Source organism: Neomonachus schauinslandi, chromosome 15 (assembly GCF_002201575.2).
Source record: "Neomonachus schauinslandi chromosome 15, ASM220157v2, whole genome shotgun sequence".
NCBI classification, from domain to species: Eukaryota; Metazoa; Chordata; class Mammalia; order Carnivora; family Phocidae; genus Neomonachus; species Neomonachus schauinslandi.
Window position 1 is genome coordinate 44,857,320 of NC_058417.1, and position 20,579 is coordinate 44,877,898.

General features: G+C 59.5%; 1 protein-coding gene across 3 annotated transcripts; it reads left to right on the forward strand.

Annotated features, from left to right (window-relative positions):
• Positions 1-1,375: 1,375 nt before the first annotated feature.
• Positions 1,376-20,161, forward strand: ACE (angiotensin I converting enzyme). 3 transcript variants are annotated; one of them, XM_021678396.1, is made up of 25 exons: positions 1,376-1,636; positions 2,166-2,333; positions 2,926-3,022; positions 3,681-3,824; positions 4,289-4,480; positions 5,038-5,135; positions 5,513-5,685; positions 6,076-6,299; positions 6,614-6,758; positions 7,056-7,154; positions 7,405-7,527; positions 7,853-8,064; positions 8,730-8,866; positions 9,736-9,894; positions 10,167-10,254; positions 12,259-12,402; positions 12,559-12,750; positions 13,909-14,006; positions 14,211-14,383; positions 16,209-16,432; positions 16,743-16,887; positions 17,185-17,283; positions 18,820-18,942; positions 19,286-19,473; positions 19,642-20,161. In XM_021678396.1, exons 1-25 carry the CDS (start codon positions 1,376-1,378, stop codon positions 19,869-19,871), a joined length of 3,936 nt encoding a protein of 1,311 aa, XP_021534071.1. In that variant the 3' UTR covers positions 19,872-20,161. The 3 variants fall into 3 exon arrangements, with proteins under 3 accessions (XP_021534071.1, XP_021534072.1, XP_044777691.1); XM_021678397.1 differs by lacking the exons at positions 1,376-1,636; positions 2,166-2,333; positions 2,926-3,022; ... (7 more) ...; positions 7,405-7,527; positions 7,853-8,064 and adding an exon at positions 8,399-8,597; XM_044921756.1 differs by lacking the exons at positions 1,376-1,636; positions 2,166-2,333; positions 2,926-3,022; ... (8 more) ...; positions 7,853-8,064; positions 18,820-18,942 and adding an exon at positions 8,399-8,597.
• The last annotated feature ends 418 nt before the right edge of the window (positions 20,162-20,579 follow it).

Here is a 20,579-nt window from a genome sequence, read left to right on the forward strand (position 1 = left end):
ATCTGATGTCATCTCAGGGGTACTCAGGTCACAGCCTCCTGCGCACCCTCCATATGACAAGGGGAGCCCATGTTTCCCTCGGAGCCTCAGGCACCGTCCCCACACAGATCCTCAGGATTCCCAACTTCCTCAGCAGCTGAATGGGTTGGGGAACCACCCCAGTTGGTCCCTTTCCTGCTTCCTCTTCCTTCCGCTACCCCTCCCACACCCTTGTCCAGGTCTGCTAGGGTATAGGGTGCTCCCACCTCTGGGGACAGACACCGTGGTGCTGAGGAGTTAGGGGAGGACCCTCAGCTTCCACAACCACCTCAAGCAGATGCCACTCTCTTCCCTCCCTGTGCTTGTCCCTTGGAGGGACACGTGGATGCCACAGGAAAAGAAGGATGGCTAGTGTGGAGACCTGAGGTGACTTGGAGCAAGCCACTCAAACCTGAGTCTTAATTTCTTCATCTGTCAACGAGGGGGTAATTCTCATCTTGGAGGCTCATCTTGTAGTCCGAGAAAGCTGCAAGTCTGTGCGGTGGTTTTCGCCTAAGCCCCTGACAGCTCGTGTCCCCAGTGGGAAAGGGGCATGGGCGCCAGCGCTCCTGTGCCTCTAGACAAACCCTCCCAGAACAGCCCCTCCGTTCTCCCCCCTTTTCTGGTAGTTCCCCCGCCAGTCCCCGGTGAGCCTCGGGGCAGCACGTCGTGTCCCCCGCCGCCCCCCCGCCGCCGCGCCTCCAAAGCTGAAACTTTCCGCGGCGGGTGCAGGCCACACCCCCTCCCCCTGAGGCCTGGTGAAGAAGCTGGACCGGGTGACCGATCGTTAACCCTATCTCGGCCGCACTAGCGGCGCCGCGGACCGCTTCCCCACTTTGTCCCTCAGGAGCCCAGAGAGGCCTGGGGCGGTTAGGCCGGGAGATTGAGCCCCGGAGACTGCGGGGCTCCCGGGTGCCTGCGCCAAGGCTGGGTGATGGCAAGGAGAGGGCACCGTGTGCAGACTTGGGTGTTCCGGCAAACTGCTGGCTCCCTCAGCCTCGGAGGTGTGTGTGTGTGCGTGTGTGTGTGCCGGGGGGGGGGTCCCCCTTTCCAGCCCCCTCTGTGAGAGCCTGACCTGAGCCCCACCCGCCACCCCCCGGGCTGCAGCTCGCGGGGGGCCGCCTTGGCCCCTCCCCGGGCAGGCGCCCCTGCCCAGGCGGGCCAGGAAGCGTCGGTCCCCGCCCCGCTCGGTTAGGCCCGCAGCCGCGGGACTTTGGAGTCGGGGAGGAAGCGCGGCGGGGCGGGGAGGTGGGGGTGTGTCGGAAGGCGGTGGCGGGGTTTTATAACCCGCAGGGCGAGCGCCGCGCGGAGAAGGGGCAGCGCCGCGCACCGCGCACCGCGCACCGCGCACCGCGCCATGGGGGCCGCGTCGGGCCGAACGCGGCGGGGGCCGCCGCCGCTGCTGCTCCTGCCGCCGCTGCTGCTGCTGCTGCCGCCGCCGCCCGCCGCCCTGGCGCTCGACCCCGACCTGCAGCCCGGAAACTTTGCCGCCGACGAGGCCGGGGCGCAGCTCTTCGTGCAGAGCTTCAACTCGAGCGCCGAGCTGGTGATGTACCAGAGCACGGTCGCCAGCTGGGCGTACGACACCAACATCACCGAGGAGAACGCGCGGCGCCAGGTGGGCGCGCGGGCCCGGGGCGGGGGCGGGGCCCGGACGCCCAATCACAGGCCTGCGGCCGGGCGCTGGGGGGCGGGGAGTCACCGCCGGGCGCGCGCCCACCGACCCCGCTGCGCCCCATCAGACGGGCGGTGGGTGTCCCAGCATGGTACTGGGCGCATGGTCCGTGCCCAATCCAAGAACCAAATGGATAAGGGCTGGCTCGCCTGACCTCGAGTCACCCCGGGTGGCAGCGCCCTGGAATGACATCGGGCTGGGTCAGAGGGTGCCGGCTCTGCTCTAGGCCCTCATCCTCTGCAGCCTCAGCCTACCCCTCTCTCACTGTTCCTGTCACTGCTCATCACTATTTACCCTCCCCTCCGCCCGCCTCTCTTCCGGCCCCAGTTTCTGCTCCACCGCTCACCTGAGGCAGATTACCCCGGCTCCTGACCCCCCAGAGGAGAGAGCAGTGCTCCCACAAGCCCCAGTGTCCAGGAGCCCCTGGCCTTCCCAGCGCCATGGTCTCCCGTGTCCCCTCCCGTGCCCACAGGAGGAAGCAGCCCTGCTCAACCAGGAGTTTGCTGAGGTCTGGGGCCAGAAGGCCAAGGAGCTATACGATCCCATCTGGCAGAACTTCAGCGACCCAGTCCTGAGAAGGGTCATCAGCGGTGTGCGCACCCTGGGCCCTGCCAACCTGCCTGTGGAAAAGCGGCAGCAGGTGGGCCTGGCGGACCTGAAGGGTGGATGCCGAAGTGGCCAGCATGCCTTCCAGGGCCGCCCTGTGCTGGCGGTGGGGGAGCCTGGCAGGAAGGGACCCTGGGATCTGTATGTGCCCTGACCGTAGGGGAAGCCTCGGTGAGCGCAGAATGGCTCCCTGCAACATTGATTTCCCTTGGAGACGGGGTATAGAAAGCGAAATTCAAGTAAACAGATGAAAAGGGGGTTTTCAAAATTTCTCCATAGTCCGGTGTGGTTTGTGGGCTTCCGAAAGATTGAGGAGGACTGAGAAGCCATCGAGGACAGAGAGTGAGAGGGATTTGCCCTCCCTGCAAGGTGGTGACCAAGCTTGGACTTGAACCCCATCCCAAATTCTAAGGACACTTGTTTCCACCTCCACAGACTGCCTCCACGGAAAGGGAAATCAGTATATTAGTGATCAGACGTGTCCTGAGTGCCACGAGGGAGGGGCCTTGCCCAAGCCACAACCCCTCTCCGGGCCTCCATTTCATCCCAGCAAACAGAGGAGGGGGCCGCCCCATTGTCCGTGGGGGCTGTTCGCTGCTAACGTTGCCTCCACTCTAACCCCCCAGTACAACTCTCTGCTAAGCAACATGAACAGGATCTACTCCACAGCCAGGGTCTGCTTCTATCCCAACAAGACTGCCATCTGCTGGTCCCTGGACCCAGGTATGGCTTTGTCTCTACTTGTCTCTCTCTGCTGGGGCTACCCGGCCCTTCCCCATGGCTCTGCGGCACCCAGGAAGAGGGTGTGTTTCATGGGTGGGCCCACGGAGGGAGTGGGTAAACCCAAAGGCATTGACCTCCAGTTGGGGCTGGACTGTTGGAACCCCCCACACCCCTTCTTCTCCTGGCACACTGATTCCTGAAACCTCCAACTCCCACCCCACCCCCACCCCCATGGGTGCTTTGGCCTCTCCCATCCCCACTAGCCTTCCTCCTGGCTGGCTGGTTTTTCCCTTTCATGGGTCCTCTCAGTCTCCCAAGGGCCCTCCACAGGCCCACACCGACACCCCCATCCACTAGGCAGCCTGAAGTTAGCCATTCCAACCAATGAGCTGTGAACAGTCTGTCTGGGTTTGGGCCTGTGGATGGCCTCTTGGTGTCCACTTAGAGCCTCACTTCCCTAGGGACAAGGGCCCCTCTTGGGTGCTTGCCTTGTATAGCTCCCAGCCCCATCCCACCCAGCCTGCAGGCGGCCCTTGGCTTGGGGGGCATCCTGGTGTTGAGGAAGCAGGTAGAGATGGTGAGGACTGGCGTGGGAGGTCTACTGACGAGAGCTGCTGCCTTCAGTGGAAGCAAGTGACCCCGCTCACCTGTGTCTCAGAGCTCACCCACATCATGGCCATCTCAAGAAACTACGCATTGCTGCTCTATGCCTGGGAGGGTTGGCACAATGCGGTGGGCACCCCGCTGAAGCCCCTGTACCAGAACTTCACTGCCCTCAGCAACGAGGCTTACCAGAAGGATGGTGAGTTGACCCACCCCGTCCGTGGCGTGAGTCAGTGCTTCCCTTCCCAGCTTGCCAGGTGCTCTCCCCATCCATGGTCCCCACGGAGCCTGACCCGAGGCAGACAGAGCAGCTGTTACAGTGAATCCATATACCAACTCAAGGTCGCACAGCTAGTGGATGGTGGGACCGGCTCAAGCCCCATCTGCCTTCCTTGGGGGCTGGGGGCTGCCGTGTGGCCCTCACGCTGCCCCTCCTGGCACATGTCGGAGCCCTAGCCCTCATCTTTGCCTCTCCGGGATCTATTTAGCTGGAGCCGGAACAACCCCTGGTGGGAAAATCATAGAGCAGCCGTCCCCAAGGCATTTTTTCCAACTAGCTGGCAGGTACACGGGCCCCGAGCCAGGAGGATGGCGACGTAGGAGCTGGCCAAGGAGGTGCCAGAGCCTTGGGCCTGAGCTGCACCTTAACACCCCCCCACCCAGGCTTCTCAGACACAGGGGCCTACTGGCGCTCCTGGTATGAGTCACCCACCTTCGTGGAGGATCTGGAGCACCTCTACCATCAAGTAGAGCCCCTCTACCTGAACCTCCATGCCTACGTCCGCCGCGCGCTGCACCGCCGATATGGAGACAGATACATCAATCTCAGGGGACCCATCCCTGCTCACCTGCTGGGTAAGGACATTGCCTCGCCTCCACGTGCACCCACGGGTCATCCTCCTCGTGTCTCATGTTTTAGAGCACCATCCTGTGCACTCCCCCCCCCCATATGAGCCCACGTGGCTCACCCCACGACCCGGTAAAGCAGGTGGCCCTTCTCAATCATGACCCTGCTTTTCAGACGGGGAGTCCGAGGCTTGAGGCGTGTAGACTTGGCAGAGGGCGGAGAACAGAGAACTGGTGAAAGGTGGAGCTAGGAGTCACACTGCAGACTTTGACTCCAGGTCCAGTGGGGGAGGAATAATCATCTTAGATTCTGTCCCAGGAAGCAAGCCCAGGGTTGGCAGTGTGAGCCCAAGTGATGCTGCTGGGGTCCCTCCCGCTGGTGCCAGGGTTCTTGCCAACCCCGGGGAGCCTGGAGCATTCGGGAGCATGAGTGGGCCTGAGGTGCCGAGCAGGCTGCTACCTTGAGTGCCGAGGGCCTGGGTGCCAGGGACCCAGGGGGCTGCTCAGTGACACACATGGGGAAGCAGGCAGGGAGCTAAGCTGACTGGCTCCCCTCCTCTGTCTAGGGGACATGTGGGCCCAGAGCTGGGACAACCTCTATGACATGATGGTGCCTTTCCCTGACAAGCCGAGTCTCGATGTTACCAGTACAATGGTGCAGAAGGTAAGCTCGGAGTCGGGCCGGGGTGGGGGCAGCAGGAAAGCGTCTGACATGGGGAGAGGGGCAGGAAGAAGTCACGGGAGGGAGATGGGTCCCCCCCTTTCTACAGAGCAGCAGCCTGGAGTGTGCGTACAAGCAGTGAGCTGGGGTCTGTGTCTGGGGTGAGGCGCCAACCCCTCCCTCCAGGACCCCGCAGGTGGGGTGTGGCCAGCCGTCTACTTTTGCTTAGCCACTGTGGTTAGTAGGGGCCCTGCCTCTGGGAAGGGAGGCCACAAGAGCAGAGACTCCCTTCGTGGGCAAGGAGCTGAGCTGGATGGGAGCCACAGTGAGCTCCCACAGCTGGTCCCTGACCTGTGCCTGCACCCCTCCCCCCCAACCAGGGTTGGAACACTACGCACATGTTCCGGGTGGCAGAGGAGTTCTTCACCTCCCTAGGCCTCTCTCCCATGCCTCCTGAGTTTTGGGCAGGGTCCATGCTGGAGAAACCAACCGACGGACGGGAGGTGGTGTGCCATGCCTCTGCCTGGGACTTCTACAACAGGAGAGACTTCAGGTCTAGACATGGGAGAGGAAAGGGGGGTCTGGAGCTCCAGGAAGGGTGGGCAGCCTGGGCCCAGAGAAGCCAGTTCCCAGAACCACCTCTACCCCCAGCCCCAACACTGTTTGGGGGGGCTGGGTCTATTCCAAGGCTATTGGGCATATGAGACCCCTTAGGCCACCTTCCCTGGGCCGCTTTGACAGGTGGCAGCTCTATACTTTGGAGTGGAGGAAGAAGGCCCTGAGTGTGGGCTGGGGCAGGGCAAAGATCTGTGTTTCCACCAGCTCCCTCGAGGCCCAGGGCAGTGCCCAGCTGGCTCCTTTCCCTTAGGTACCAGCCTCCCCACGCTCTGGTCCTTGCCCTGCCCTGTCCTTCACCCTCACCCTCGCCATCTCCCTGCCCCAGGATCAAGCAGTGCACACGGGTCACTATGGACCAGCTGTCCACGGTGCACCACGAGATGGGCCACGTGCAGTACTATTTGCAGTACAAGGAGCAGCCTGTCTCCCTGCGCCAAGGGGCCAACCCTGGCTTCCACGAGGCCGTCGGGGATGTGCTGGCGCTCTCCGTCTCTACTCCTGCACATCTGTACAAAATTGGCCTGCTGGACAATGTCAGCAATGACATGGGTATGGGGGGTGGAGAGGACCCAGCCTGGCCCCACCCCATTCCATCCCACAGCGGGACAGCTTGCCCACGCTCCCACCTGCCCTTCCTGTCTCTGCCTCTCCGCCCCAGGTCAGGCAGGTGTGGGCATCCACCTGGAGCCTCACAGCTCACCCCAAGTCCCAACTGTACACTGCCCAAGGGCCCTCTTCCAAGCAGGGCTCCATGGTCGTGAAAGCCGGCCTTCCATTCTCTTCTGCATCTGCCAACCCCACCCTATCCTAGCTGGACCCCTGTCTCCCTCTGACCTCTCTCTTCTCATCTCCTCTTCCAACAGAAAGTGACATCAATTTCTTGTTGAAGATGGCACTGGAAAAAATTGCCTTCCTGCCCTTTGGCTACTTGGTAGACCAGTGGCGTTGGGGGGTCTTTAGTGGGCGTACCCCCCCTTCCCGCTACAACTTTGACTGGTGGTATCTTCGGTGAGTAAAGAGGGATCAGGAAGGGCCTAACCCCAAGTGGCCCTCCTCCCTCTCCTGGGCACCCTGGAGCCTCCTGCTTCCATCAGCCCGGTCCCCTCCTCTCTAATGTTGTCTCTACCCTTTTCTGTACCCATTCTTTCCTACCTAAACTCCCTCCTCCAGGAAGTCTTCCACAATTCAACAGAGGGGGAAGGGATGGCCTGGTGGGAATGCCTGCTTCACAGTGTTTTCTGCAAAGGCTAAGTCAGCCTGTTTGCAACACTTATGTCCTAAATCAATTGAACCATCCTCCTCTAGAACCAAGTATCAGGGGATCTGTCCTCCAGTTGCCCGAAATGAAACCCACTTTGATGCCGGAGCTAAGTTTCATGTCCCAAATGTGACACCGTACATCAGGTACCAGTGCCCCTCCCCCCACACCATTAGTCCCCCTCCCCCTTCTCAGGGCTGCTCCCCACACTCTTCTGGCTCCCCACCCCCACCCAAGGGTCTGGGATTTAAGTGGGCCTCTGTCTCGAGCCAGGCTTGGTTCTCTCTTCTCCGCCAAGGCAGCCCCTGTGGTCTGGCCTCTGCCCTGTGAGGGGCTGGATGGTTCCTGGGCGAAGGGCCCCCCACCATTTGCCCTAACGCCCCCTTGTGCCTGCAGGTACTTCGTGAGTTTTGTCCTGCAGTTCCAGTTCCATCAAGCGCTGTGCAGGGAGGCGGGCCAACAGCACCCCCTGCACAAGTGTGACATCTACCAGTCCACAAAGGCAGGGGCCAAGCTCCGGTGTGTAGGGGGAGCAGGAGGGCAAGTGGGCGATGAGGGGGAGGGGGCGAGGAAGACGCGTCTGGGAGGCAACCAGCTGCCCATGGGAAAACCACAAGGCCCTGCTGGGGGAGGGTGACTTCCTTCCCACCCCCTTCTTTCTCTCATCGAGGATTTACGGAGTAGGCCTTCTGGCTGGCACGGGACAGGACGATGTCCCTTCCCCCTTGCCAGAGCTCCTAGTCCCCAGAGTCTTAATGTTGCCGTTCTGGCAGGCCAGTGGGGGTCAGAGGTGGGCCGGGGCCAGTATCTGACGCTGGCCTGAGCCCCCTGTGCCCACCGACAGGGAGGCACTGCGGGCAGGTTCCTCGCGGCCCTGGCAGGAGGTGCTGAAGGAGGCGATTGGCACAGATACCCTGGACGCTCAACCCCTGCTTGACTACTTCCAGCCGGTCTACCAGTGGCTGCGGGAACAGAACGAGCGTCACGGGGAGGTGCTGGGGTGGCCGGAATACCAGTGGCGGCCACCGATGCCCAATAATTACCCACAGGACATCGGTAAAGCCCGGAGTGAGGGTGGGCCGGGTGCTAACGTAAGTTCTCGGTTCTGGGCTCTAGACCCAGGCCCCTGGTCCCTGGTTCCTGGTCAGCTGCTCCCTGCTGGGCCCCGGCGCCCTGCCCCGAAAGACCACGCAGCGCCCTCAGCTTATCCCAGGGCCCTGGGGTGGGAATGGGCATGTTTTGTCTCCAGCATTCTAGGGAGGGTGTGCCCAAGTCTGAGGCCCCCCCCCCGGGGCAGGCTGGTGGGTACACTGCTCTATGAGGTCACATTGCGGGCTCCACTTTTATTGGCCGGGGGGCTGTGGCTACAGGGCTCTGCTGTCCTGCGGCCATGGGCCAAGGTTGGGCTGCCCCAGGACTGCCCAGCCTCTTCCTCCTCCTGCTCTGCTGTGGGCACCCCATGCTGGTCCCCAGCCAGGAGACCACCCACCAGGTGACAACCAGCCAGGCAGTAACGAGCCAGGCAACAACCAGCAGCCAGACAACAAGCAGCCAGGCAACAACCGACAGCCAGACAACCCAGAGCCCAAGTGGGACCGGCTGGGGGGCGGGGCAGGGCCTGCGGGGGAAGGAGCAGGAGGCCGGGGCAGCGGCAGGCTCGGGCCACCGGGCAGCAGAGGGCGAGGGGAGGCCTGTCTGTTTCCCTCCACTCTGTTCCACAGGCCTGGTGACCGATGAGGTTGAGGCCAGAAGGTTTGTGGAGGAATATGACCGGAGATCCCAGGTGATATGGAACGAATATGCCGAGGCTAACTGGAACTATAACACCAACATCACCACAGAGACCAGCAAGATCCTGGTAGGGGCCCTGCCCGTGCCCCATGCTCATGCACACACACACACACACGCACACACTCATGCACACACTCACGGACACGTGCAGCACACATGCGTGCTCCTCTCCCCAGGGACCGAGCCTCAAAACCCAAGACAGAGCCGAGAGCAGGCTGCCCCCTCCCTCCCTCGGTGCAGGGGGTTGGGCGGGGGGGGGAGGCTGTCAGAATTTGTGAAAAATCCAGATGGAATATTTAAAATAATACTCAACTTCAGGTTTGGGTGGGCATATACTCAATGCCTAAAAAGGTTGTCTTTTTTTAGCAAGCGATCTGTTGTTCGTAGTAGAATGATTTGCCCAGACACAGGTGAGGCTACAGGTGGATTTTTAGGTTGAAAGTCCCTGTTCGCCGCCACAGTAAGGACTAGCTGCCCCTCACCCCCCTCCCCGCCTGTGTGGTGAGCGCAGGTGACACAGACGTGAGCCACAGAGAACCAACGTTTCTTGAAGGCCACTGTGTGCTTCACGGCTGTTGCCTCCTTTATTCCTCAACAGCCTTTGCAAAACCAGTGATCTTGTTCCCATTTTATAGATGGGACCCTGAAGCTCAGAGAGGCCATAGAACTAATACCAACCTGTCCCCATCCTAACAGGATACGGGGCGGGGGGGGCACTTCCCCTTCTGTCTACCAGGATATGTCTTGCATGATACTGGGTCTCTGCTGAGGGGCACACACGGCATCCAAGACATTCTAGACAGTCCTAGTGGAAGAGCAAAGGCAACAACTTGATAAAACTGCCCTCCCCACCGTAAGCCCCAGCCCCTTCCACTCCCCTTGTGGCCCCTCCAAAGCTCCTGGGCCTCAATGGCACGGTTCCCCCTGTGCCCTCAGCTGCAGAAGAACATACAGATGGCAAACCACACCTTCAAGTTCGGCACCTGGGCCAGGCAGTTCGATGTGACTAACTTCCAGAATGCCAGCATCAAGCGGATGATAAAGAAGATTCAGGACCTAGAGCGGGCAGCGCTGCCTGCCAAGGAGCTGGAGGAGGTATGTGGCTTGCGGGGAGCAGGGAATGGAAGGTCCAAGGTCAAGACCAGGTCCCAGCTCGGGGGAGTGAGCCCAGTACAGGGTCTGGCCTTCCTGCTGCTGCTTCTTCCTCTATCTGCCATGTTGACGTCACCTGCAGAATTCCTGAGAAGGCGGCACCTTTGAGAACACGCTCCCCCAGCTCCACAGGTCCCGCCCTGCCCATGATGGTGCCTGGGGCAGGACAGGCAGCAAAGGGGTGCAGCTTGCTGCCTCTCTCCTTCCTCCTGCAGTACAACCAGATCCTGCTGGACATGGAAACCACCTATAGCGTGGCCTCGGTTTGCCACAGCAACGGCACCTGTCTGCAGCTGGAGCCTGGTGAGCCACGTGGGGAGTGGGGGCGGGGCTGGCCCATGGAGGGGGCAGTCAGGGGCTCCTAACTCGTGGGGCCAGCATGCCCAGGGGATTCACTCCCCTGTTTTCCACCAATGGGGGTTTCTCTGCCACCACTGAGGATGGGCACCTACTTCATCTCTGCTCTAATCACACCCCTCCCTTGGATCCGCGCTTCTGCCCCCTCTGGGTCCCCCCTGGACTCCTCTCTTTTCCTCTCTGCACTCCGCCCTTCAGAGTAGGAGATACTTCAGATTTGTCTGCCGAGTGCTGAGACCCCCAACTAGGGATAGTAACTCTAGGTACCTTCCTTCCTTCACCCTACCCATGTCTTTCCCACCTTCTCTGGCCTCCTCCTTGCCCCCCCACACCCCCACATTGAGGCCACGGCTCATGGAACCCACTTCGAACCCGTTCGAAGGAATGCACCGGCTCTTGCTCGTTCCCTTCCTCTCCACACCAGCTGGTCCTTCTTAGCTTCCCCCTGGCCTTTGGAAGAGCTCACCCTGGACACTCGAGTACCTGCACCCAGATATGTTCTGTCTTCCCTCTTGACCCACCCTCCCAAGGGTTGGGGAGCCAGGGGCATAAACATTCTTCCTGAGGAATCGCTACCCAGAAACCATCTCTTCCTGGCCCTCTGCCCAACTCCCATATTAGAACAATGACAAATAGAAGGGGAAATGGAAAATAAACAGGAGAGAGAGACAGTTTTCCTGAGACAGGGTTTGGCCTGCGGTTTGTATACATGGGGATGCACGCACCCTGTTGCGGGGGTGTACGTCTGCCTGTGTGCATTTGTGTGTGCACGTGTATGCGGAAGAGAGTAACCTTCAGCCTCTCCCCGCCGCCCCCCGTCAATTAGCCTCTTAATCCAGGCCCCGGCCATCAGATCACTGCCATTAGTAAAACGAAGAAGCACCCACAAAACAGAATACTCACATCAGCAGAGGGCAGAGGTGAAATTCTCAAAATACATTTTTTTTTCCCCAAACAATTCACTTGAATGTACTCTCTCTGTGAGAAGTAGATATCACGAAGCATATTCCAAAACAGGGAGAAAGCACAAGTCAGATAGGGAGATGCAGCTGGCCCCGCAATGGCATCCACAGCCTTGCAGCTCAGGCCGGGTGGCCAGGAAGGGGAGCCACCCCGGGTCTGTGTGGGGCTCTGGAAGTGACACGCGAGCTCAGGCCCTCCTCGTCCCAGCTCCGCCAGGTGCGTGTCAGCTCCGTGCAATCCATATGGAGGACGCTGCACGCACAGTGTGGCTTTGACCGGACACAGACCCGGGACTCTGGGCTCCCGGACGGCGCTGGGATGGCTCTCTGTACTTTGTCTCCACAGCCATCCTTATATTCCGTCTGGCTCACTAGCAGTTCGTACAAATGTCCTGGGCCCCGTGAAGACTCCGAGACCAATGAGGCACACTCCCTGCTCAGGGCCCTTGTGCTCCCATTTGACTTTTGCACCGCCCCCCAGGAGTGTTGGCTTATCCCCATTTGAAAGATAGGGGAAGAAGAGTCCCGTGACTTGCGAGGTTATTCTGGGGTCAGTGGGAGACTAGACAGGAACTCAGGTCTTGTGCCCTCCAAGCCACTTGTCCCTCCCACGGAGGGGGTGAGCAGGAAATCCGTGGGGAGCGGCAGCTCTGGAGTCCGAGCCTTTGGTTTGTGCCCGGCTGGGCCACTTCTTGGCTGGAGGGGCCCCCGCCATGTCACCAGCACACTCATGTGAAAGCCAGTGCACCCCTCATGGGGTTGTTGCAACCCTGAGGGGATGTGGGTGCCCCCTGAGCCCCGGGCCGGCCCCGGGAAGCCTCTGTAGAAAGCGCCCGAGCCTTTCTCCCATGTTACTAGACTGGCTGCCTGGACAGGCCTCTTCACGGGACCTCCCCAGCATGACCCCAGCTCCAACCGAGTCCACTTTATAGGAGGTGGGAGGTGAGCCAAGGGCTGGAAGCTTGAACCCTTCAACCCCTCCCCGCAGATGTGACGAATCTCATGGCCACATCCCGGAGATATGAAGACCTGCTGTGGGCCTGGAAGGGCTGGCGAGACAAGGTGGGGAGAGCCATCCTCCCTTCCTTCCCCAAGTATGTGGAACTTGCCAACAAGGCTGCCCGGCTCAACGGTGAGTTCCTCCAGCCAATATCCCCGGCTCTCGGGCCCCAGCCCCGCTGGGGCCCTCAGGAGGGTCCTCTGAGCCTCCTAAACTCGGTGAGAAGGAGGTCCCTAGAGGAGGTGGGGTGGAGGGTGCTCAGGGATTGGTCGGGTATCCCCTCTGCAGGCTACGAGGATGCAGGGGACTCCTGGAGGGTCATGTACGAGATCCCGTCCCTGGAGCAAGATCTGGAGCAGCTTTACCAGGAGCTGCAGCCGCTCTACCTGAACCTGCACGCCTACGTGCGTCGGGCCCTGCACCGCCACTACGGGCCCGAGCACATCCACCTGGAGGGCCCCATTCCCGCTCACCTGCTGGGTGAGGACAAGTACTGGGGCGGGGACGGGGAACAGACGCCGTGAGGGAGCGTGGGGCCAGTGCTGCCCAGGGGGCAGAGGGCAGCCTGGGAGGGATCTTCAGAGGGCCCATCAGGTGGAAAGAGTGAAGATTTGAGGCTGAGGGAATGTTGCCAGGGCTGGGGTGGGGTGACAGCTGGGTGTGGGGAGGCAAACCTCTGCTTGCCTTGAGCACCTCATTTGCTACGAAGCCACAGGGTACAGACCACCCAGATGGAGCTGTGGGGGAGCTCATAAGATTGTTGCAGGAGACCGTATCACCCATCCCAGCTCAAGGGAGCATGATGCTGAGGGGGGTGGCGAGGAAGGGGCTGGGAGTGAGAACCGGGGCCTCCCCGAGAGGCGGCACGTGAGCAGAGCCTTGAAAGATGAGAGAAGCTCCGACAGATGGAAAAATAGTGGCGGTAGGGACAAGGGCAGAAAGGACGCTCAGGCTAAGGGGAGTTAGGAGCACAGAGGACAATATGGAGAATGTAGATCCATCACGACTTTTGGACCCTCGTGTTTCCAGGGCTTGTAAATCAGATGCCCTGAAGGCAGGAAGTAGGCAGTGGGAGACAGTGAGAGATGACAAGGAGGGGAGCAAAGCAGAGGCTCCCGGGTTCCTGTCCCTGTCCAGCCACTGAGGACACAGCCCTGGGAGACTTGTTGCTGTGAGCAGAGAGGCCAGACAGGGCCACAGACCATTTGTCAATCACGAGGGAGACCCCAGAAAGCTCGTCCAGGTTTGGGGAGCTTGTAGCCCAAGAGCCCAGCCATCCTTGATCCCGCTCTGGTGAGACCAAGAATATCAGAGGGGACATCAGCTTGATGACTGAGAAACACAGACCCCGTAGGGGAGGCTCCATGCCCAAGTGGCCCCGGGAGCAGGGGCAGATCTGGGGCTTAGAACTTAGACCTTGGCACTCAGAGCAGGTAAGGATTGGTGCACTGGATGCGCAGGCTGAAGACGATGTGTGTCGAATGCCCAGCACAGTTTGCAAACAGTAGGTGCTCAAGAGATGGTGTTAAGATCCTAAGGCTGGGATCCAGTCCCCTTCCATGGGTGATGGTGCTGAGTCTAAGAAATAACATCCGTCTCTCCTCTCTCTCTGCCTTCTCTTCCCCTACCTGCCTCCAGGGAACATGTGGGCTCAGACCTGGTCCAACATCTATGACTTGGTGGTGCCCTTCCCTTCAGCCCCCAAGATAGATGCCACAGAGGCCATGATAAAGCAGGTGCACACTGGGCCCCTCATCATACTTCTGCTCCTCCAGGGCAGCCCCAGGGCACGGGGGAAGGGACACCTCTGCTTCAGTGGGAGAGGGCCCTCTGATTCAGGAATTCCCTCTGGCTTGGCCCTCTCCCAACCCCCACTCCAACTGCAGCACACAGTCCGTCCCCTTAGTCCCCAGTTTGGGCAGAGCTCCCTCTGCTTGCAGGGCTGGACACCCAAAAGGATGTTTGAAGAAGCGGACAATTTCTTCACCTCCCTGGGGCTGTTGCCCGTGCCCTTTGAGTTCTGGAACAAGTCAATGCTGGAGAAGCCGACTGATGGGCGGGAGGTAGTGTGCCATGCCTCTGCCTGGGACTTCTACAATGGCAAGGACTTCAGGTGTGTCCAGATAGTAGCCAGGGGACAGTAGCCTGAGCCCAGTGAGCAAGGAGATGAGCCAAGTAAAGGTCCTACTATTGTCCCCTCAGCCAGAGCAAGCAGAAACAAGCGCAGGGACCAGAGCTTAGGATGGAGGGTCAAATGCCTTGGGCCTGACCCCAGCTTGGCCATTGGCTTCCGGAGGGAGAACCTTGACTACCAAGCGAGGTTCTTCTCAGACACTGGCCAGTCCTGGGTGTGAGCACTGTGTGAGCTGCCCAGCCTTCCCTCATCTGGGGTGGCCTCTGCATATAACAGGCCATCTCCCTGGCTACATGTGCCTTGACACAGAGAGGTACCTGAGGACACTGGGGGCACTTCACATACGCACGGACAGAGGCTCAGAAGCTGTCTTCGTCGGAGGATCGTTATCTATTGCTGCATAACAAACCACCCCAAAACTTAGTGGTATAAAACAACCATTTGTTTATGTTCATGATTTTATGGGTCAGGAGCGCAGGCAGCACGCAGTGGACGTGGCTTACCCCTGCCGTACTATGATGGAGAGTCTGATGGCTGGGGATTGCGGGGTGGGGACCAGGTTCTGGCTCTTGGTCGGGTCCCTCAATTCTTCTCCATGTGGCATGTGCTGGGGCAGGAAGGTTCAAGTTGGCTTCTTTACTCACGTGTTGGGTCCTTGGACTGGGATGACTGGAGCAGCCGGGGGTTGACGGGACATCTCTCTCTCCAGGCTAGATTGGGCTTCCTCCCAGTATGACAGTCAGGCAGTCAGATTTCCTACCTGGCCGTCGGCATCCTCCAGAAAGAAAGCAAAAACAACCAGGTCTCTTAAAGGCTAAATCCAAAACTGGCCAAGTCACTTCTGCCGTACTTTATTGGCTAAAGCAAGTCACAAGGCCAATCCAGATTCGAAGAAAGGAAAGAAGACCCCACCTCTTGGGAGAAGTGGCAAAGATGATCTGCCATTATTGATGAAGTGTCTTCTTTTAAGAATGGACGCAGAGAGGCTAGAACAAAGCAGCCAGGATTCAATGGACCGCCTGTCCTTGGGCCCCTCCTTCAAAGGCATGAGGACTGAGTGTAGGGCTGGATGTAGACAGAATCAAGAGGGTGAGAGCCCTTTTGGGGTGGGGGGCTTCCCTTGTATGGGGAGTCATAGGAGAAGGTGGACAGACCCCAATCTCAATGTAACCAGGATGCTGAGAAGCTCTTCCCTTCCCAATACAAATGACAGAAAAATGGGGTCAACTGAACTGAAGGGCTCTGGTTAGATCCAAGGGAGAATTTCACTGGTTCACAAAAGAGAATGAGGAAAGACAAAGAGGGAGGTGGGACCTCTGGCATGGACGGCTCTGCAGATGACATTTCAGCCCTAGCCAGAGGCACTCTGGGGTGAATACGTTTGTTGGTGTTGGGTACATGGGATGCAGAATAGCTGAGAATTACTGTTGTTTCCTTCAGGAAGCCTAAGTCTTGGAAGAAACAAAATGTGTGCATGAAAAACCACAGACCCCATGTTCTAGAAAGTCCTGCACAATTAGAGCTGAGTGTCGCAATGCCTCTAGAACAAGTACTTTGCACAGTTAGAAAGCAACATGGCAATGAGGGCTGGAGTTTTCCAGGGCAGTAGGAGAAAGAGGGATGGCCTGAATGGCCATACTTTAGGGGCTTCCACCCCTCAGATTCCCTCTTTCTCAGGTTTCCTGCATACCTCCTTTGGTTTCCCTTCCCCTAATGCTGTGTTCCCTGCATAGAGCATCGATGGGGGTCTACTTTGTATGCAGTAAGGACAGCAGGTCCCTTTGCCCTGCTCCCCGTGTTCCAGGATCAAACAGTGCACCACGGTGAACATGGAGGACCTGGTGGTGGCCCATCACGAAATGGGCCACATACAGTATTTCATGCAGTACAAGGACTTGCCTGTGACCTTCCGGGAGGGTGCCAACCCTGGCTTTCATGAGGCCATTGGAGATGTGCTGGCACTCTCTGTGTCTACCCCCAAGCACCTACACAGTATCAACCTGCTGAGTAGCGAGAGTGGCGGCTACGGTGAGAGGAATGGGAGGGCCTGGTGGGCAGAGGGACTGAGAAGGGACAGCGAGCTTGGGAGGCTGCGAGAGGGCCCTTGAGGGCTCACAGGCAGAAGCTGGGGCAGAACAGTGGGGAATAAGGAGGTCACCAGCAGGGTGAGCTGGGAGGATGGAACCCTCAGACCATCCCAAGAGGCAGGTCGCTAGATCCAGAGAGGCACAGCCCGCTCCTCCCCTCTCCACCCACTGCACACCCGTCCTGGCGGAGCTGCTGGGACGGGGCAGGAGGCAGGCAGAGATCTGATGACCAGGCTCCCTTCCCTTGGCAGAGCAAGACATCAATTTTCTGATGAAGATGGCGCTCGACAAGATCGCCTTTGTCCCCTTCAGCTACCTGGTTGACCAGTGGCGCTGGAGGGTATTCGATGGAAGCATCACCAAGGAGAACTACAACCAGGAGTGGTGGAACCTCAGGTTCTAGAATGTTCCTGTGAGGGTGTGGGTTGGGGAGGGGTCTCCGTCAGTGTCTGTGCATGTGGGGGGGACTGGTGTTTAGAGAGGATATGTGTCTATGAACGACACATGGGTCGTGTGTGTGTGTAAGTGATGAGGTGCACAGGGGCTGATTGTGCACAGAGGCACAACACACCAGAGTGTGGAGTGTCCAGTGTAGCTCCAGGGGCAAGGACCTCCCTTTACTTCAAAAACACCAACTCTTCCTGACTTGATTCTCCCCAAACCCTCCCTCCAACGTACCTTTGCCCTTGACAGGCTGAAGTACCAGGGCCTCTGCCCCCCAGTGCCCCGGTCTCAAGGTGACTTTGACCCAGGGGCCAAGTTCCACGTTCCTTCAAATGTGCCTTATATCAGGTAAAGGGGAAGGGAGGAGGCCATTCAGTATTCAAAGTGCTGTCGCTGCGCTGTGGGGAGTTACCTGTCTGGGTGACCTGGGGGGCCTGGCTGCATGACACACTGCCTATAGGTCACTCACCTGAGACAAAGGTTCCCTGTTTTTTCACACTTTTGACGTGATGAGAGCCTCTCCCCTCTAGTCAGTTGAAAAGAGAAACTCTACTATAATTGGCTAATGGTTACGAGACCTTGGTTGGATAGTTAACATTATTAACCACGACCCATGACCCTTGGCTAGATCATGACCTAAGCACTTTTTGTTTTTAAACAAGATTGTGATTATATAGTAAAGGTACCCTATATTCAACATATTGCCTGTGATATAATTTGAGTTGTGCCTGGAAGAACTTCTATACACTAAAACCAGGGTTAGAGACCCAGTTGGATCTGGGGCCCTCCCCGGGAGAGAAGGGTCTAGAGAAACCTCAAGGGGGAGGGGTCCGGATGTCTCTGAGCTGCAGGGAGCCCAGGCTACCCATGAGGCAAAGCAGTGGGCGGTGAGGGCTGCCCCAGGAGGGCTGTGGCCGCCTCTAGCCCTTGCCACCTGTATTCCCAAGAAGCCCGTGAGGGCGGGTTTGTGCTCACTGTGCCCACCTTTCCACCCTGGCACCTGGCACGAGGTCCGCATATAGTCAAGACCTAATACATAAGTGTGGGGTGGGTGAATTGTGTTCCCAGAGAGAAAGCCTGCTCAGACGTTCCAGAGAGCAAGTCATGGGCAGGGGACCCAGGGGACACAAGGGCACCTCAGAACAGGCCCAACCTGAACAGTGCACAAGGTTGACTTGTAGGGAGGACCCCCACCTGCCTTCTCCACTGGTTTCCCGCTTCCAGGCTGGCACTAGCTTTCCCGTGGAAGCCAGGCCCAAGTGATGGTTAGCTTCTGAGCTTAGTGTAGATCATTCTCCAGGCAGGGGCGGGCAAAGGAGACACATTCCAGATTCTGACCAGCAACCTTGGCAAAGCACTTTTAAGAAATGCCAGAAAAGTCAGTGGCACATGGCTTGTGCCCAGCATTCAAAGTGGGAGGCCTGCACAGCTGGTTTGGGACATTCTGACCCAAGTGTGGAGAAGTTGCTCTGGTCTCGACCAGCAGATTTCTACCAGGGAGTCCCTGCTGTTTGGGATAAAGGAGATCATTTGGGCTGGCTTCCTTGCCCAGACCACCCTGCCAGGTGCACGTGACCCTGGACGCAACACCTGGCCCCTGCTTGCATCTACCCCAGGAACTGAGACCTCACTGCCTCGGAAGCAACCTGCCAAATCTTTGAGGGGCTCTGCCCTGACCCTTCTCACCCATGAGTGATCCCCAGAGCTCCTCAGAACAGTCTTCCCGAAATGTAGAGGGAGCCTCTGGGGGGGGGGGGGGGGGGAAGGCATGGAACTGGGGAATCTTGCTGACCCTGCAGACCAGAGGGTGCCTGTCTGCGGAGGAAGGTGAGGGGCACAGGTCCCCAGCCACCCCAGCCCATGCCTCGCTCCCCTCCACGCCAGGTACTTCGTTGGCTTTGTCATTCAGTTCCAGTTCCACGAGGCTCTGTGTCAGGCGGCTGGCCACAAGGGCCCCTTGCACACATGTGACATCTACCACTCTAAGGAGGCAGGGAAGCGCCTGGCGTGAGTCTTTGGCTTTCTTTTGACCATTTTCCACACTCTAACCCCTCAGCTTTGAGGAGCCCGGTGGGGCTCTTCTGGGAACACACGCCATTTGGGGGCCTGGGCTGGGGATCCCAGGTGGAGTCTGTGCCATCCCAGTAGGGAACTAGAGCCCTCTGGGCCCTGGTCTTCCCTCCCCTACTCCCACTCCCACCCCCAGACCTGCCCAGGCCCTCCCAATCCTGAAGGAGTTTGAGACTGGGCGGAGGGGGGGATGGAGGGTGGGAATTAGGCTGAGGGCAGGAGCAGTGAGCCTCCCCGCCTGTCCTTCTGACTCAGTTTCCCTTCTTTGGTGCTCCCCCAGGGATGCCATGAAACTGGGCTTCAGTAAGCCGTGGCCAGAAGCCATGAAGCTGATCACTGGCCAGGCCAACATGTCCGCGTCAGCCATGATGAACTACTTCAAGCCGCTGATGGACTGGCTCCTCACCGAGAACGGGCGGCACGGGGAGAAGCTGGGCTGGCCTCAGTACAACTGGACGCCCACCTCCGGTACTACTCCCTGTGCCCCTCGGCCCCAGGCCAGCCCCCAGAGCTCACCCAGGGCTGGGCCCCTCCCCAGTTCGGGCAGCCTGCAGTCCGACCTCCGAGCCGGGACAGGGAAGCCAGCCTAAGCTGCCGGCCTGCCCACCGCCTGCTCTCCTTGCTTCCCCTGCCCAGCTCGCTCAGAAGGCCCCTTCCCGGGCACCGGCCGCGTCAACTTCCTGGGCCTGGACCTGGAGGAGCAGCAGGCCCGCGTGGGCCAGTGGGTGCTGCTCTTCCTGGGCGTCGCCCTGCTGGTGGCCACCTTGGGCCTCACCCAGCGGCTCTTCAGCATCCGCCACCACAGCCTCCACCGGCCCCACCGCGGGCCCCAGTTTGGCTCCGAGGTGGAGCTGAGACACTCCTGAGGTGACCAGGTCGGGCTGGGCCTGTGGGGGAGCGTCTGCCACCGAGAGACCAGACCAGGGGCACGGGCTCGAAGGCAGAGGACCCACCGCCCCTCTCATGCCTCACCCCAGCCCGCCCTCCTCCCCTCACCCTGTCGCTCCTCACCGTGCCTCGAATCCTGTGCTGACAATCTGCCCTCCAGACCACAAACCCCCACGGTCCCTGTCCCCAAGTCCCCGGGCAGCAGGCCGCCTAACGTGGAGCCCCCCTCCCAGTCTCTCTGTGAATACAATTAAAGGACCTGCTCCCCCATCTGAGTCTGTGTCCCTCATGGGGAAGCCAGGGGCAGGCACAGGGACGCTGTCCCGCCTCCTGGCAGTCAAGTGGGTCACTTCACTGGGCGTCTTCATCCTCCTCCAAGAAGAGCCTGGGAAAATGCCCCGGCGCTCTGGCCCCAGCACCCACCGCTAGCCCAGGCAGTCAGCCAATGTCCTGCCTCGGCAGGCAGCCCCTGCCAGCCTCGGCACCCACCCAAGGGGACTCTGGGAAGCAAAGGGGGAGCAGACATTCTGGGCTTCCGGCCTTGCGTTTCCAGTGCTTCAGGAGCACTGCCCCAGCTGTTCCCATAAAATGGCAGGTCCTCAAGATGGAAGGCTCCTGGCTGTCCTCTGGTTCCCTGAGGGGGAAACCTTGCACGTGTCTGACTCACTGAGGGTGCAGAACTGTTC

Bases quoted from the DNA above. Each gene is read 5' to 3' on its own strand.
- ACE (XM_021678396.1), top strand. From the start codon at position 1,376: ATGGGGGCCGCGTCGGGCCGAACGCGGCGGGGGCCGCCGCCGCTGCTG. The intron at 3,825-4,288 runs GTGAGTTGACCC...CCCCCCACCCAG, and splicing joins CGAGGCTTACCAGAAGGATG to GCTTCTCAGACACAGGGGCC. The intron at 16,888-17,184 runs GTTCTAGAATGT...TGCCCTTGACAG, and splicing joins CAGGAGTGGTGGAACCTCAG to GCTGAAGTACCAGGGCCTCT.